The sequence below is a fragment of the Mobula birostris genome, chromosome 1 (genome assembly GCF_030028105.1).
Source record: "Mobula birostris isolate sMobBir1 chromosome 1, sMobBir1.hap1, whole genome shotgun sequence".
NCBI classification, from domain to species: domain Eukaryota; kingdom Metazoa; phylum Chordata; class Chondrichthyes; order Myliobatiformes; family Myliobatidae; genus Mobula; species Mobula birostris.
The window spans coordinates 142,221,281-142,240,339 of NC_092370.1; the positions used below are offsets into that span (position 1 = coordinate 142,221,281).

Sequence of the window (19,059 nt, forward strand, 5' to 3'; positions counted from 1 at the left end):
GGAAGCATGTTATGTCAGAATGTTTAAAGATTAGATCTGTTTGATCAAGATATTAAAGGAAATAATAACTTTTGTTAGGTCAAATATGATGGCAAAATATAGCATTAATGGTAAGACTCTTGGCTGTGTGGAGGATCAGAGGGATCTTGGGGTCTGAGTCCATAGGACACTCAAAGCAGCTGCGAAGTTTGATGCTGTGGTTAAGAAGGCATACGGTGAATTGGCCTTCATTAATCGTGGAATTGAATTTAGGAGCCGAGAGATAATGTTGCAGCTATATAGGGCCCTGGGCAGACCCCACTTGGAGAATTGTGCTCAGTTCTGGTCGCCTCACTACAGGAAGGATGTGGAAACTTTGGAAAAGGTGCGGAGGAGATTTACAAGAATGTTGCGTGGATTGGGAAACATGCCCTATGAGAATAGGTTGAGTGAACTTGACCTTTTCTCCTTGGAGTGACGGAGGATGAGAGGTGACCCGATAAAGGTGTATAAGATGATGAGAGGCACTGATCGTGTGGATAATCAGAGGCTTTTTCCCAGGGCTGAAATGGCTAACGTGAGAGGGCATAGTTTTAAGGTGCTTGGAAGTAGGTACAGAGGAGATGTCAGGGGTAAGGTTTTTTTTATGCAGAGGGCGGTGAGTGTGTAGAATGGGCTGTCGGCGATGGTGGTGGAGGCAGATATGATAGGGTCTTTTAAGAGACTCCTGGATAGGTACATCGGAGGGAGGGGAACGTCGACTCAGACCATGAGAGGCCTGCGTTGGGCATTTTCATGCCTTACAAGGTGCAGATTGGAAGTCTGTGTGAGGCGCCACTCCTCGCACAGACTAGAGCAATGTGTGATTAAGTGCCTTGCTCAAGGGCACAAACACGCTGCCACAGCTGAGGCTCGAACTAGCGACCTTGAGATAACTAGACGAACACCTTAACCACTTGGCCACGTGCCCAACCATTGGTACATGGAGCTTAGAAAAACAGAGGGCTATGGTTAACCCTAGGTAATTTTTAAGGTAAGGACATGTTTGGCACAAATTTGTGGGCCAAAGGAGCTGTATTGTGCTGCAGGTTTTCCATGTTTCTGTATATTGCACAAAGTTGACTATAGATTACTAGGAAGGAGTTACAAATTTGTTGGCAAATTTCAGATATGTAGGACATAATTATAACATAAACTTGGATAGGTTGGGTTTGTTTTTACTGGAGTGAAGGAGGCTAAAGGGTGATCTGACAGAGGGATTATAAAATAGTAATAGATAGACTGAGTAGTCAGTTTTTTGCTGAGATATCAAAAACAAGAGGGCAGATGTTTAAGGAAAGAAAATGGAGCTTTTAAAGAGGATTTAAGGGGTAAGTTCTTTTCTCACACATGAGGTGGTTAATATCTGGAACTTGTTGCCAGAGGATGTGGTGAAGTCAGATACAGTTACTACATTTAAGAGACATTCAGACAAGAGCGTAAATAGGCAAGGCGTAAAGCAGGAGTTCCCAAACATTTTTATGCCTTCGACCAATACCACTAAGCAAGTGGTCCATGAACACCAGGTTGGGATCCCCTGGAAAGGGATACAGACTCCACAAACTCTGGACTCAATTTCAAGGACATTACAACATATTTTCACAGAATTTATTACTTGCTTATTAATTATTATTATTATTTTTCTCTTGGTACTTACACAGTTTGTTGTCTTTAGCACATTGGTTGCTTGTCTTTATTTGTGTGCAGTTTTTTATTCATTTTATTGTTTCTTTGTATTTATTGTGAATGCCCGCAAGAAAATGAATCTCAGGATAGTTTATGGTGACATACATGTACTTTGATAATAAATACTTTGAATTTTGAACTTTGTCCTAATGCAGATGGACAGAGTTCGGTTAACTAAACAAATGGGTATAGATGCGATGAGCTAAAGGACCAGTTTGTGCGCTCTTTGACTCCATGACATTACAAATGAATTCTCAAAAATAGCTAAGGAAAAAGATGATCGGGCACATGAGACTAAGAATCTCAATGGGCATGCATGTCTACGGTGTCATAATGGTTAGGGTACTAGACTTCTAAGCAAGAAGCGTTGGCCGATGATCCAAAAATAAGAATTCAAATCTCATCACAGCAACTTAAGTAAATTTGGAATTACAATCTATAATAGAGACTAAGGAGATATCAGCTTGTAAGCCCTACCTGTTCCAGATGCTACAATAGAGTAACGGTTAGCGTGACATGATTACAGCTCAGGGCATTCTAGAACTTGGAGCTCTATTCGCATGAACCGTGTGAGTTTCTGTTATGTTTTGTAACTTGCAAACATAAAATCTAATTGGAAGAAAAAGATGAGAGCCCAGGAGAATGGGTCTTAGCTTGTTGTTTACTTTAAACGAGATGCACATGTATGATGATGTTTGTCATTTCTGTACTTTTACACATAACCCATAATGAATTATTTAAACAAATAAGGAATGCTTACTTAAGCAATATATTTACAATATTACTGAAATATTAAATACACATTACTCCTCCCTGCTTGGTTATAAGCTCCAACTCAATACAGAATGCATTTCAACAAGGGGTGTCACTCTGCTTGGCAGATGAGACTTGTGGCTGTGAAAACAATCTCAGGTTCTGGGGCCTCCTCTGCGGTCATTGTAATTGATGGCAGGAAGAGGTTCTGACAGCTCTGAAAACCTTTTTTCTCCTTTTACCAGCTCTCTAGATCTGCTTCAATCCTTGTTTTGCTGCTTTTCAACTTCATGTTTTTTTTTCTCACCTTCCTTTTTCTTCATCTAGTTTCTTATGAGTATTCCTGAATTTGTTAATTTCTCAAGAAATTAGGTCTCATTTATCCTCTTCCATTTCCATAGCACTTATATTATCCTTTTTATCCCCTTTTCTTCTTTCTAGGACATGCATCTTGATCTTGGGAAGGTGCATTTGCTTCACTGTATTCTATTATTAATCTTTCTATTGCTCCCTTTACAATCTGATCTCTGCTCTTGGTTTCCTCATCCACAACATCATCTAACGAATCCTCAGTTTTTGTATCTCATTGACATGTTTCCCTTTAGCCTTCCATTCATCTACTTTTGTCTTTGCATCTACTTTTACAAGCAGCATTTAGTCTACCACTTGAAGTTCATGCAATAACCTTAATGCATGCAGTGAAGATTCTGGTTCTTTATACTCACAAAAGCCAAATGCTTGAAACTTTCTTAATGCTTCTTGAACTCCCTTCCAGCTTAAAACCAAACAATATTTAGAAAGTACTGCCTGATTAACACATCAGAAGCTTTCTAAGATACGTTCCCTATGAAACTGTTGTAGTCAGACACTGCTTTTGTCATTTTCATGGTTCATCTGAGCAGTATGGTCCTTCCTTGGTCCAATATGCTTTCCAACCAGAGGCACAGAGGTTGTCACCAACACCTGTTTTCCGACTGTTGAGCAATGCTTCATGGTGTACAGCATGGAGACAGTTCTGGCATCATTCAGTACCTTTCTTTATTCACTTTCTGTTGACTCTATTACAGACATGCAAATGGTAGATGGATCACCAATCAATTTGTAGTTATCTCAGCCAATCATGGCCCCACAATGCTGATCCTCTTGTTTTTACCACATGCAAGCTCAATGTAGCTTGTTGGTTGTTGTACTTTACTGTTACGAATGTCATTCCCAACAGGAGTTATCTTTTCTCCAGTATAAGTTCGTAATTGGATATCTGCAGGGTGTAGCTTAGTATCTTTGAAATGCTATCCAAGCTCATTTTTTGGAATAACTGAAACAGCCAAGTCCGTGTCCAATTCTATTCTAAGTAATTTGTCGTTCACTTCTGGTTAAGCAATATTGCTTGCCTATTGTTAGTTTTCACAATGTAAATCTCAAGGTTATCCAGTTTCTGTGTCACTCTCATCATGGTCAGATTTTTCATCAGGAGCATTCAGAGTAGTACTCTTTTTGGAAGTGCAAGTTGGCTTTTTAGCTTTTTCGCTCCCTTTGCAGTCCATTTGTTTTTGTCTGCCTGACATGCTCTTTGTATGTCTCCAAATTTGCAACATATTCTGCAAGTTTCACCTTTAAATCTGCATTGGTCTGATGCACGTGAGCACCTAGCAGTGGTGACACAATTTGTTTGACCAGGCTCTTTTTAGCTTAGACATTGCAATTTTGTTCATGCTCACTTTCATTCCTGTCTACAACTCAGTTCCGTCTCTGCCTTCTGTTTCCATTGATACAGCTATTTCAACTGCTCTTTTAAATATAAGTTGCGATACAGTCAGGAACTGTTTTTGAATGCTTTCTTGTAAGATTGCACAGGCTAAGCGATCCCTTGGTTCATCATTAAGCTTATTATTGAACTGACGAAGCTCAGACAATTTCTTCAATTTAGTCACTTACACTGACTTCCTTTTTATTCCGCTTATGAAACCTAAAGTGTTCTGCCATGAACAGTACTCTCAGTTCTAAATGTACCTGCTTAACTTTCATGATATCAGCAGAGCTCACGTCAGCTGATTTGGTTGGAGCAGTCAAGCTTCTAAACAAACTGCGTGCCCTTAAACCCAGTGGACTCTGCAAAACCAGTTCTCACTTCTCACTGGCTATTTCATTTGCTTCAATTTACTGCTCAATCCATTCAGTGTACATATTCCAGTTGCCTTTTGTGCAATAAAACTTGTTTATCTTTCTGATGTAGCCAGCCATTTCTGCTCTTTCTTAAATTTATGATTATTGTCACCTGGTGCTCATTGTTTATGAACCTGCGAATTCTTCTATTTGCTGTCTTATCCTAAATTTGACCATGTCTTCACTTCAAAAGAAGCATGTGCTGCACCACTTTTTTATTCAACTGTTTTTCACTGAGCTTCTTTTTTAACTCAACCGTTTTGCTGTGCTTCAAAAGATGGGTAGCATCTCTGGTTTATTTTTTTTTAAAAAATACCTCGTTACCACTGTTTTGTACCTTTAAAACATAAAAAACTAATTGCAATAAAAAGATGGGAGAACAGGTCTTAGTTTGTTCTTTATTCTGAGCAAGATCTGCACATATGATGCAGTGGTATGATAATGTATGCCATTTATGTACTTCTACATACAATTAATTATTTAAACAAATAAAGAATATTAATCAAACAGTATACTTACAATAGTACTCGAATACTAGGGAAATATTAAATACACAAAAGGTTTCTCTGGGTGCTCTGATTTCTACCCATAGTCCGTAAACATACCAGTTAGTAGGTTAATTGGACATTGTAAATAGTCTTGTGATTAAACTAGCATTAAATAGGTGGGTTGCTGGGTGATGTGGCTCATTGGGCCAGAAGGGCCTGTTTTGCGCTGCATCACTAAATGAAGAAGAAATAAATAAAAGTATTTATGCTGTCAAGGGGACTTCACCACCATCCATTGATATAAAATTCTTGGCAAGAGAAATTATTTCACACAGACTGGTAACAGACTTCCTGAAAGTGTGGTGACAGCAGATTTAACAGAAACTTCCGTTGGCAATTGAACAAGTGTCGGAAGAGAACTAATTTTCATGATTATGGGAAAACCAAGGAATAGGTCAAAATTAGAAGTTTCTTTCAAAGAGAAGTTGCATGTACAAGTAGCTTCCTTCTATGCCAAAAGATTGCTTCAAAGGAGGCTCAGCACTTTCTTTCGGTTAGCTGAAGCATGTAGGGGAGACAATTACTACCTGAGAAGTAGCAGTAAATTGTGAATGGAAGTTAAGAAAGAATTCAGTGAAAATTGCAATCATCAGAGATTGGATACTGAGCAAATTGTTGGAAGTGGTAGTTGACAATTCTCAAGAGCAAGACACACAAACTGCTGGAGGAACTCAGCAGGTCAGGCAGCATCTGTGGAGAGAAATAAACAGCCGATATTTTGGGCTGAGACATCGACTGTTTACTTCCCTCCATTTTGAGTATGTTGCTCTAGATTTTCAAAAACTGCAAAATCTCTTGTTCTGTTGACAATTCTTTAGATCTTGATGGATTAGATCCGAGGAACTTAAAAGAGGTGGCTGGTGACACAGTTGATGCTTTGCTTTTAATTTTCCAAAATTTGAGAAAGTTTGTACTAAATTGGGAAAGAGTCAATGTAATTCCTTTGCTTTACAAGAGAGGGAGACAGGAAATAGGCCAGTAAACTTAATACCTGTCGTGTGGAAAATGTTGGAAACATTTATCAAACTTGTTCTAGTAGGGTACTTGGGAAAAATCTCAGTAATCAGGGAAAGTCACAGTAGTTTTGTGAAATAGAAATTATATTGGACCAATTTTTCAAAGTTCATCAAGAAAGTAACATGAGTCATAAGGTAATGGAAATGAGTGGATGAATTCCTAGATTTCCACAAGATGCTTGATAAAGTGGCTTATTAAAGATTATTGTAAAAAGTAAAAGTTCATAGTTTAGAAGGTAACATTTTGTTGTGGAGAGAAGACTGGCTGGCTACCAGGAAACAAAGTACCGTGAATGGATCTTTGTTAGCAGGATGTAATAGTGCTAGCAGGATGTAATAGTGCTAGCATCTCAATTTGTTTACACTTTATGTAAATTACTTGGATGAAGGTACCTGAAGGTATGGTTGCTTAAACACCAGTAGGAAAGTCGTGAAGAGGACATATGGAGACTGTGGGGGAATAAAGATATGTAACGTGGGTGGGATAAGATCTGGGAAACAGTATATAATACAAAAAAAATGTTGGATATTATGGATATCCTCTGAGATGTAAAAGGATCTGGAGGTCCTTGTGCACAATCGCAAAAGGCAAGTATTGCAAATAATTAGGAAACCTAAGAGATTGTTAATATTTATTGCTAGGGAATTACATTCAAAAGTAGAGATGTTATGTTTCTGTTTTGTAATGCATTTGTGAGACCATATCTGGAGTAACATACACAGTATTTATTTTAGGAGAGCTTGTCAACAATTGAAAGCATTTCAGGGAAAGTTTAATAGATTAGCAACAAAATTGATGGACGACTCATGAGAAGAGGTTCTGCAGGCTAGGCTTATATCCAATTGAGCTTCAAAGTGAGAGTGGGAACTTGATTTGTAGCAATAACATCTTGAACAGTCCTGACAGGGCCAATATGTAAAGAATATTTTCTCTTGCGGGAGAATCTAGAACTAGAGTTCACTGTCCAAAACTAAGGAATTAGCCATTTAATACAGTAATGAGGGAAATCTATTTTCTCTCAAAGGGCCATGAATCTTTGAAATGCTCTTTCTCAAAGTATCCAACATCCATTATAATGATGTTAATCACTGAGAAACTCTTGTTCTTAATGACCAACATCTATTGCAAGCCCACACACTCCCACAGCTATCTGGATTATACTTTCTCTCATCAAGTCTCCTGATCACATTCTCCCAATTTCTCCTTCTCCTTTGCATGTGCTATGATCTCATGTTTCTGACATTTTTCCTCCTGTCTTGCCATGGCTTTCCTCTGTAAAAATTGGTAGACCTCAGTTGTGTTTCATCTACTACCAGGCAGTACACCACATTTTTTCCCCCAGCTCAGAATAAGTATAGATTTGTTGACTCTGACTTTTCACCTGCCAACCATCATTCTTTGTAATCACTACCTCCTTCAATACGATTCAGAGTTATCTTCCCCTTCCTACCCCTTTCAGTTTTTTGATGGGACTATTCCCTTTGTGACTCCTTTTTCTACTTTTCCATCTCCACCATCACTTCAGTTGTCTGCATGCATCTGTAGGACAGACAATGCCTACCCGTTTATGTTGTCCTTTCCTGCAACATAAAAACCTAAAAAAGTCCTGTTTGGTGAAATAGCAATTCATTGACACTTCTTCTAATCTGGTATATTGCATCTGGAGTTCCCAGTGTGGTCTCCTTTACAATGGAGATGCCAACTGCAGATTGAGTGATCATTTGCCGATCTGTTCACATGGGTAACCTGGAGCTTCCAGTTGTCTCTTGCTTTAGTTCTCCATTCCATTCCCACTCTGACCTACCAATACCTGGCTTTCTGCAAATAGCCAATGAAGACAAATGTAAGTTTGAGGAATGGCACCTCATCTTCCAAGTATTACCATCCAGAACTCAAGCTCCAGTTCTAACATTCAAGGTGTGATTTTCTATTTCTGTTTTTAATTACAAATGATTAATACTGCTGTAATATTAACTTAGATTTTTTTGTTCCATGGACATTGCATGATCTGCTGAGTATTTCACCATTCTTCATTTGGCTTCACATCTCAGCTACAACTCTCATCTTTATTTCACAACTTAACAGTTAGTTTTCTATCTTCCTAAATTGCCCTCGTCAATCTATCAGCCGTGTGGCTCCATTAACAGTTGATTCACCTTGGCAAGCCAATGAGAGATACTCCATATACTCTTTCCAGTAGTCCTCCTGCCGGCTCCACATTTTGAACGAGCTTGGTTTCTCACTTTCCAGATCTGGAAAAGGGCCTTTGACCTAAATTGTTAACTATTTTTTTCTCTTTCCACAGATTGTTGCCTTTCCTGCTGAGGGTTTCCAGCATTTTTCGTTTTTATCTCTTCTTCACAATATGTTGGAAGCAGACTCTTTGAACAGTTTTTTTAAGGTAGAGATAGATAGATTCTTGGTGAGAAAGGTGTTGAATGGTTACCAGAGGGAGGTAGGGATGCAGAGTGGAGGTTACCTCCAGTTCAGCATGATCTCATTCAATAGTTGTGCAGGTTGAATAGGCTGTTGCCTGTGAGTTACTGCTTTGCAGAATGTACTGATACGTGGAGGTCAGAGTACATAGCAAAGCTGTTTTGACAGATCTTACCTGAAGCTTTATTTTGCTCAATCATCATCTTGAGAAACAGGTGTTGTACTGTGACTGTTTCTAACAAGTAAATATTATAAAGCTATTTGAATGTCTCACAGACAACTGATTGAATGTAATAAGAATATTGGTGATGTACCATCTTCCTACTAAGTGACACTTAATTAGGACCCTCTTGTAACCTCCCATTAGTAATTCTGACATACTTGCTCACCGATGCACCTCATGAATATCAAATGCAAACTGGCACTTTCATGTTGCGAAATGTGATTGACAGTTTCCTAATTTTGGGCATGAAGCTGTGTAATGGATATAATCCGCACTGCTGTTTAAGAACATTTTTTTTCTGGTTGGCAGTTCTATTTTTAAATCGTATTCCTAGATTGAAGGCAATACTGAATAAAAAGATTTATTTCCATCCTGTGCTCTTTGGATCTTACCCTTTTGTCCATCACTTTGTGATGATGGTGTTCCCAAGCTTCGGGAAAGATGGCGACACACTTGTTCGCAATGGACTCTCAGGATCCAACAAATGGTGCAAATGTTTGTCTTAAACATTTTTCTTGTGATCACAAGACCTTGTTGGACATTGGTAATATGAAATACTGCATGCCTGGTTCATTGGCTCATTGGCAAGATTGATGGCGGGGAAGCTGCGTGGTCAAGCCGTGGCGTCGCCTGTTATAGCCACCCAAGAGATGAGGTGATGGAGGCAGTGTGGGAGAGATCAGAGGCTCAGTCAGCATGCTGGAATCCATGCTAGATTGGGGCTGGCCCTCGAGGGTCACCTTTCCCATTGGTGCTACTCTCCAGTGTTCACACCCCAGAAGACAAGCTGAAATACTTTCATCTCCAGCTGACCCAGCACGAGATGAGGAATTGGTGCATACTTCTTCTTGAAGAAACATGGCTCCAGGTCTACATCCCATGCACCATCAATCTTCAGTCCATGCCACTCAGAGACTTGTGCAAACATTATTTTTGTGACTGTACGTGCTATCGTGTCTGCAATATATGTGCTGTGTGTGACTGTATGTATTGTGTTTTGTACCCTGGCACTGGAGGAACAGTGTATTGTGTATTGTTGAATGACAATTAAACTTGCACCTGAACTTGAACAATTTGTCAAAAGTTAGTGATGCTCTGTGTGTGCTAATTTTGATAGGTTGCTCTATGGCTGTGCATCTGACCTCCCACTTTACCCCTAGGCTTAACATCAGGTCCAGGATGTTTAGGGTCCATTGCCTGATATACCTTTGCTGCTTTTGTCTGCTCTGTTTCATTGGACAATACATTCTGTTATTGTTTTCATTTTGTACTATCTCAAGGTATATATGTATGGAATGTTCTGTCTGTATGACATGCAAAAAATCCTTTCATTGTATCTCAGTGCAAGTGGCAATAATAAGCTTAATAAGTATTACTAGTGACACGGTCAAGAAATAAGGGATACGCAGCTGCAGAAGGTTAATGCTATCTGCGTCCCACAGGAGGTTAATATGAGTCATGGAACAGGTTGACCATCAAAGTCAAAAACAAAGTAAATTTATTATCAAAGCACATACACTATAAGATTACCATATACAACCTTGAGATTCATTTTCTTGCAGGCATTTACAGGAAAATAAATAAATACATGGAATAAATTAAAAACCTTGCATGAACAAAGGCTGGCAAACAACTAATGTGCAAAAGAAGATAAATGCTCAAATTAAAAAAAAATACTGAGAACATGAGTTGTAAAATCCTTGAAATATGTCTGTAGGTTTTGGAATCAGTACAGAGTTGTGCATGAGGTTTCCACACTAGTTCAGCAGCCTGTTGGCTGAAGGATAATGACTGTTCCTGAATCTGATGGTACGGGACCTAAGGCTCCTGTACCGTCTGCCCGATGGTAGTAACAAGAAGAGAACATGGCCTGGATGGTGAGGGATAATGACAGTGTTCTTGTAGCAGTGCTCAATATATATGTGCTCAATGACCAGGACAGCTTTGCCTGTGTTGGACTGCACTGTATCTACTATTTTCCTTTCCATGTTTGGGCATTGTCTCCATACCAGGATATGATGCAACCAGTGAGAATATTTTCCATCGTCTAAATTTAAGGTGACATGTCAGATCTACACAAACTTCTAAGAAAGTAGAAGTGCTGTGGGTTTTTCTTTGTGCTGGTCCGATGACAGATCCTCTGATATGATAACATCAAGAAGTTTAAAGTTCCCAACCTTCTCCCCTGGAACTTCTTTTGGATAATCATCTGTTTAGATTTGCTGATGTTGAATGAGAGGTTGTTGTGGCACTACTTAGTAAAGCACTTGATCAGGTTCCCCATGCGAGGTTCATTCAGAAAGTAATAAAGCGCGGGATCCAAGGACACCTTGCTTTGTGGATCCAGAATTGGCTTGACCACAGAAGGCAAAGGGTGGCTGTGGATGGTTCATATTCTGGAGGACAGTGACCAATGGTGCTCTGCAGGGATCTATCCTTTCCTCTTTGTCTTTTTTATAAATGAACTGGATGAGGAAGTAGAAGGGTGGGTTAGAAAGTTTGCTGATAACACAAAAGTTGAGGTTGTTGTGGATAGCCTGGAGAGTTGTCAAGGGTTACAGCGGGACATCAAAAGGATGAAGAAATGGGCTGAGAAGTGGCAGATGGAGTTCAACCCAGGTAAGTGTGAAGTGGTTCATTTCACTCGGTCAAATTTGAAGACATAATATAATATTAATGGTAAGGCTCTTGGCAGAGTGAAGGATCATCGAAATCTTGGGGTCCATGTCCATAGGACACTCAAAGCTGCTGCGCAGGTTGACAGTGTTGTTAAGAAGGCATATGGTGTGTTGGCCTTCATCAGCCATGGGATTGAGTTCAAGAGCCGTGAGGTAATGTTACAACTATATAAGACCTTGGTTAGACCCCACTTGGAGCACTGTGTTCAGTTCTGGTCACTTCACTAAAGGAAGGATGTGGATACTATAGAAAGAGTGCAGGGGAGATTTACAAGGATGTTGCCTGGATTGGAGAGCATGCCTTACAAGAATAGGTTGAGTAAATTTGGCCTCTTCTCTTTGGAGCGATGGAGGATAAGAGGTGCCTGATAGAGGTGTATAAGATGATGAGAGGCATTGATCATGTGGCTAGCCAGAGGCTTTTTCCCAGGGCTGAAATACTAACACGAGGGGCCATAGTTTAAGGTGCTTGGAGTTAGGTACAGAGGGGATGTCAGGGTAAGTTTTTCCACACAGAGAGTGGTCGGTGCATGGAATGCATGGCTGGTGACCGTGGTGGAAGCAGATACAATAGGTTCTTTTAAGAGACTCTCAGATAGGTACAAAGAGCTTAGAAAAATAGAGGGCTAGGTGGTAAGTAAATTCTAGGCAGTCTCTAGAGTAGGTTACATGGTCAGCACAACATTGTGGGCCGAAGGGCAGCTGTAATGTGCTGTAGATTTCTATGTTACTCATCCAGATTTTCTTCTATATGTTGATTTGTCACCACCTTTGATTCGGCCAGTAACGATGATGTCGTTAGCAAACTTAAATACGGCATTGGACCATGATGTATCTAATGGAAGTGGTAACCACATGCCTGTGCCAGTAGCTACTGTGTAACAAACTGCAAACATTACCCAGGAAATCTCATTATATGATGGTGTCTATTTCAGTGCTTCACAGCAGAAAATGGACTTTTTCTGAAAATGACTTGCATTACTGACAATTTCTGCATTGACTTTTTTCCACAAATTCATTTGAGCACCAGCTAGAGTGAGATATGCATCGAGTATTTCCATTCCCCACCCAATGCTCCTGTTGGAGCACTGCCATAGAAATGAGTTAAGCTTTCCTATGGAGCAGCACTTGTTTGACATTCAGGGCTGCTGGTTCCATTATCTCTGCTGCAGACTGAGACTCCACCAAGGAAGGGCCATCTTCTATCTTCTATCCTTAATGTCACCATTCACAACCCAAATGGCCCTGGACACTAATCCGTCACCCTAATGACAGAATTGCTACCTTCAGAGTCTGAATCTCAAAACAATTAACTGACCCTACATTCTTTAAAATTAATAACCCCCCCCAACCCAATGAAAACCACAATCAAGGTCCCAATTTCAGCTCTTCCCACTCCTCCAGCAAGGCAGCCATCTCTGACCAGCCAAATGACCACATATGCAGACCCTCAATGCACCAACTGCCTCCCCTCAGGTTCCTTGCAAAGCCACAAGAAGGCATTTGATGTCTCCACCCTTCACTCACAGGACCCAATCTGGTCTCTGACAACCAGGGCAGATCCTCCATCATCCAAATTGATGCCATAGTCACATAGCGATTAGTGCGACACTACTACAGCCTCGGGCATCAGAATTCAGAGTCCAATCCCGGCATTATCTTTAAGGAGTCTGTATGTCACCCCCATGGAATGCGTGGGTTTTCTCCAGGTGATCAAGCTTCCTCCCACAGTCTAAGGATGGATCAGTTAGTAGGTTAATGGGTCATTGTAAGTTGGTCTAGAGTTAATCAAGAGTTGTTGAGGATTGCTGGGCAGGGCAGCTTGAAGGGCGGGAAGGGCCTATTCTGTACTGCATCTCTAAATATATAAATCAATAAATAAACCTGTCTCTCTTCCTCCCAATCACCATCATCAACCCAAAGAGTTTAGCCTATGTTCCTGATACAGCATACTATGGAAAACATATATCATATTGAAATAGAAGAGATCGAATATAGAGCATATAACAGAGAGCAATACAAAATTTTGCTGAACCAATTAAATCAGTAGTCAAATGGCCAGCAAAATTCATCCCTTCTGATTGAATATAGAATGGTGGTGGTAGAGTGCCAGTAGGTCATTTGGTTAATAATACCAGCTTCACTGTTTTGTAACATTATGCCTTTTACCAAGGGGTCAATTTCCTGACTTCATCACAGGTCCGTTAATTCTCTTCGCATTCAGAAGCTGAGGTGCTGAATCGAAGTGTCTTGTAATTTGGCCACAACAGAAAGACCATACCTCTCCCCTGTTATCCTGATTCTACGCCAGGGTATCCCAACCTTTCTTATGCCATGGACCAATAACAGTAAGCAAGGGTTCTGTGGACCCCTGGTTGGGAACCCCTGTTCTATGCCTTCTGGCTTTGGACTCGCCAGCTCTGGGGAAAGATTATGACTGTTCGCCTTATCCATTGTACTGTATGTTGTATACTGTATACTATCCATTGTAATGCACGCTTTACACTCCACAATTTTTTATCCCATGAACTACCATATCCAAATTCATTTACAGTTTTTTTGCAACTCTTAAAAAATTAAGTTGGCAGTGACTGTAACTTATAAGCTTTGCAGTCAGGAGTTTACTTTCAGCATTGAGCTGCCATGAGGATGCACTTGGGTTTTAAACACACAATACACTTTGTGACCTCCAGAAGCCTTTAAGCCCTAATTTAATTTTATAATGCCTGCCCTATAATGCTGTATAGAAAGCAATTAGAAAGTGTGAGAGTAATTCACTGCTGGCCCACTTCTACCTCGTTTAGAGTTGGAAAAGGACAATATTTTTAAACCGGTCAAGCCTCCCCGACGCAGGCCTCTCATGTTCTGAGTCGATGTTCCCTCCCCCCCTCCCCATTATCGTGATTGAATAATCACCAAATTTCCAGCTTAAATAGTTTAAGTTGATGATGATGGCCTGGTGGAAACATCAGAGTCATAGAGTAATGGTGATGGCCTGTTGGAAATATCAGCGTCACAGAGTAATGCAGTATGGGCACAGACCCTTCAGCCTAACCAGTCCCTGCTGACCACAGGGTCCTCCCGACTTGTCCCAGTTGCTTATGTTCAGCCCAAAACCATCCAAACTCTCTCCCTCCACCTATTCAAGTGCCTCATAAGTATTGCACTTGTACCCGTCTCGCCACTTCTCTGTCAGTTCACTCCAGGTACTCTCTTCCTCTGTGTAAAGAAGTTACTTCTCAGGCCTCTTTTAAATCTCTCCCCTGTTTTCATGATTCTGTACCCTCTAGATTTCCCAACCCTGGGGAATAGTCTCTGACCATCTAGCTTATCAACAATACTCCTTACAATCTTATAAACGTCTGTGATGTTGCCCTTATTCGCCTGTGCTCCAGGGAATAAAGGACCGAGATGGTACACCTCTCCCTGTAACTCAGTCCCTCGTATCCAGACAGCATCCTTCTGCACCCTCTCCAGCCGGATGACTTTCCTATAACAGGATGGGATCAAAACTGCACACGATATTCCAAGTGCAGATTCACCAACAACTTGTATAACTGCAGTACAGTGTCCCTATTCCTATACTCAGTGCCCTGACTGATAAACACGAATATGCTAAATTCCTTCTTCACCATCTTGTCTACTTGTGTAGCTGCTGTCAGCAAACTGAGTGTTAATACTCCCAGGTCCCCCCATTCCACAACATTCATACCTACCCTTCACTCACTGGTCTGTCCGTCCAAAATTCATCACCTGATTCTTATCCAAGTCAAAATCCTTTTGCCACATTTCAGCCTATCTCCCTTACTGATCAAGGTCCCTTTATAATTTAATGTAACCTGCTTCTCTGTCAACAGGACCCCTAATTTACTATCATCAGCAAATTTGTCACTTGCATTAATTTACATAAGTAACGAATAGCAGAGATTTCAGCACTGACCTCTGGAGCACTACACTAGTCACAGGCACCCAGTTGGAGAATTGTCCTTCAACTATCACAATCTGCTTCTTATCATCAGGTCAAATCTGAATCTACCTCTTTAACTCCCTCTCAATTCTTCCAGATCAGCCTGCCATGCAGGATCATGTCAAAAGCCTTACTAAAGTCCATATAGACAATATGCACTGCCCTACCTTAATTTGTTCCCCTAACTACCTTTTCAAAAAACTCCAAAAGATTCATCAGACATGAATTCCTACACACCAACCTTGATGACTATTCCTGATCAAGCCAACCATCCAAGTTAATGTAGATCTTGACTCACAGATTTCCCTCTAACTGAAGTCAGGTTCCCTGGCCTGTGATTTCCTGGTGTACCTTTGCTACCTCTCTTGAACATTGAATCCAAGAGGCAGCTTTGAAGGTGTCAAAAAGAAGTCTCTGTAACAGAGGAAGGTTATAGTGTACTGAATGGTCACTGCTGAAGAGTCTTTGATGTTGTTATTGGAGTTAACGTACAATGCATGAAAACACTTTAGTGATTGAAAAGCACAGGAGTATTGATAGCAGCAACCTTGAAAACATGCAAAAACATTGCCCACTGATTACCACACTTTAGACAGCATACATTGACCCTAGAGGAAATATGATGTAGATTGTATTTCATAACAGTATTACAATCAAATTTAGAAAGTTAAACTGTGATTTGATTGTAGTTCTCATAATATAAAGGAAAACTACTTTCCACTAGTTAGAAGTTGAGGTCCAAGGACTTTTATCTGAAAATTAGGCACTGGGCCTTCATGACTGATGTAGCAAAAACATTCCTTTGGTAAATATTTGGAACAATCTTCCATGAATTAGTGGATGGTGTAAATATAAGACTGAATGATAGACTGAGAAGCAAGGATTTTAATGGATATGCATAAAGATGAACCTGGAGCTAGGTCATAGATCCATCATGTTGGTCAGGACTGGGGGGCAAAATGGCCACCATTTTATTCCGATGTTCCATACTTCAATAGATGCAAATTAGGAGTGTGCAATCAAACTCTCATTGAGAATGAAGATTTATACATATTGCCCTTTTGTGAATTATTGAGTTTGAGTCATAATCAGAGAGTTGTAAACTTAATCAGCTCCATCATGGGCACTAGCCTCTGCAGTCTCCAGGATGACTTCGAGGAGCGATGCCTCAAAAAGGCGGTATCCATCATTAAGGACTCCCATCCCCCAGGTCATGCCTCCTCTCATTGCTACCGTCAGAAAAGAGGTACAGAAGACTGAAGGCACAAACTTAATAATTCAGGAACAGCTTCTATCCAATTTCTAAACTGAACCCATAGACACTACCTCACTACTTTTTTATTTCTATTTTTGCACTTCTTATTTATTATGTACATATTTACTGTAAGTCACAATTTTTTTCTTCTATTATTATGTATGGCATTGCACTGCTGCCGCAAAGACAACAAATATCATGACATTTGCGATGATATTAAACCTGATTCTGATTAATCTTATTTTCCTACCCAAGATTATATCTGGGAGAATAATTTCTCAATGGCAACAAAACGTAGGATTTATTTTTAAATGGTGTAGTACTCCTCAGTCTCAAACATAACTTAGTCAACACTATTTAACGCTTAAAAAGAAGGGGTTTGTGAATGTAGCGTACAGCAGCACTAACATAATGGCTAAATGTTTTGTGCTTCTTTCTTAATTGAAGGGATATTCCCCGGATACCAGACAGCACACATGGACAGCTTGAATCAAGTAAGTCCGATTGTTTTTCTTTATTGCTTATATAACTTTACTTACCGTTTGCAAATTAATTACTTTGTATGACCCACACTGGTTTGGCACTGCTCAGCACAGACTCACAAAATCAAGTTCACATTAGTGTGACCAGAGCCATTGAATGCTTGAAAATATATTTCACACTCACAAACATACAGTGATACTTAAGACACCTTGAAAAATAAAAGAAAATGCATTTTTAGACATAAGACATAGGAGCTGAATTAGGCTATTCGGCCCATTGAGTCTGTCCCACCGTTCCATAATGGCTGGTTTATTTTCCCTCTCAACCCCATTCTTCTGCCTTCTCCCCATGATCTTTGATGCCCTGACTATTTAAGAATCTGTCAACCTCCACTTTAAATATAACGAATGATTTGACCTCTCCAGCTGTCTGTGCCTGAAGAATTTCCTCCTCATCTCTGTTCTAAAGGGTTGTCTTTCTGTTCTGAGACTGTGCCCTCTGGTCCTAAGCTCTCCCACAATAAGAAGCATCCTGGCCTGTTCTCTCTATCTAGGCCTTTCTATATTTGATAGATCTTAATGAGATCCCCCCCCCACAATTCTTCTAAACTCCAGCAAGTTTTACAGATGACAAAAGCATGAATAATTTAAAAAGTATTTTAACATGTTTTATAATATTTGAACAGAGTAAAACAAATTCATACACTTACAATTGAATTATTTAAAATGAACGAAGATAAGCAATTAAAGGAAAAACAACCTTCCTTTCTCCCAGGAAAGGAAAACTGCCATTCACTTAAATGGGAGTGTCTGGTTGCTCAAAGTTTAACGTGACGCTGACTGAGCAGCAGCCTTCCCAGTCCTGGAGCTGGTAAGCCTGCACCCGTTGACGCAGCTGTGCTGAACTCCACGGGGAGTCCATGTGCGCAGCACAGCTGTAGCCAGCAGCAGCAAAAAATGCGAGGAGCCACTGCCAGCCTGGGCTGCATCAACACCCCACACAGGAAGTACCTAGGTTACTGCCAGTATAGGCAGCATTATCAGGTTCAGATTCAGATTCATTTATTTATCATATGTATATCTAAACACACAGCAAACGGGTATTTGCATTAACAACCAACACAACCTCAGGATGAACTGGTGGCTGCCTGCAGGTGTTGCCACACATTCTGATGCTCACATAGCATGCCCACAGTGTTAAGCAGAACAACATAGAATACAACAAAACAACAACAGGAAAACAAGCCCCTTTCCTCCATCTCACCCACCCACACACACAGACAGTCCTCTAAGCCCTGAACAGGCCTTCACGCTTCCAGTCTCCAGGCTTCGGACGACCATTGGACTCCAATTTCTGGCTCCCATTGCCTTTGAGATACTGTTAAACAACTGGACTCCAATTTCTGGCTCCCATTGCCTTTGAGATACTGTTAAACAACTGCAGGATTTCCTCAGCAATCTACAGAAATGAAATTGGGCTGATTCCAATATGTTTTCAGACATTGCAAGACCTACAAAAATCAATGAAGAAGCATTCACAGTAGGAAGTGTTCACTCTATTAGAAAAGAGCAGGCAGAAGGATCCTTTAATGTTAACCCTGGCAATAACAATATTGCATTCTCTTTTATTAAAGTAATATATTTAGAGCAATATTCACGCAAATGATCATCTTTCAAAAACAATGAACATTTGTTTGCAGAGCCTGGAGGTTAGGTCACAATTGTTTCATCACCAGTCAAAGTGACATCATTGGTACACATTTGAGTGTTGCACATGGATGATGTCACCCCAATTGGTGATGGAATGTTTGTGACCTAACCTCCAGGTTCAGC

At 40.3% G+C, this 19,059-nt stretch overlaps 1 protein-coding gene across 23 annotated transcripts in view; it reads left to right on the forward strand.

Moving 5' to 3' along the window:
- The window catches only part of rims2a (regulating synaptic membrane exocytosis 2a), a 1,105,394-nt gene that overhangs the window by 674,204 nt on the left and 412,131 nt on the right, over positions 1-19,059 (forward strand). For all 23 annotated transcript variants that reach the window (XM_072262764.1, XM_072262846.1, XM_072262801.1 and 20 more), the window contains one exon: positions 17,192-17,238. In XM_072262764.1, the coding sequence (XP_072118865.1) occupies positions 17,192-17,238 (47 nt within the window). The remainder of the gene's footprint in view (positions 1-17,191; positions 17,239-19,059) is intronic.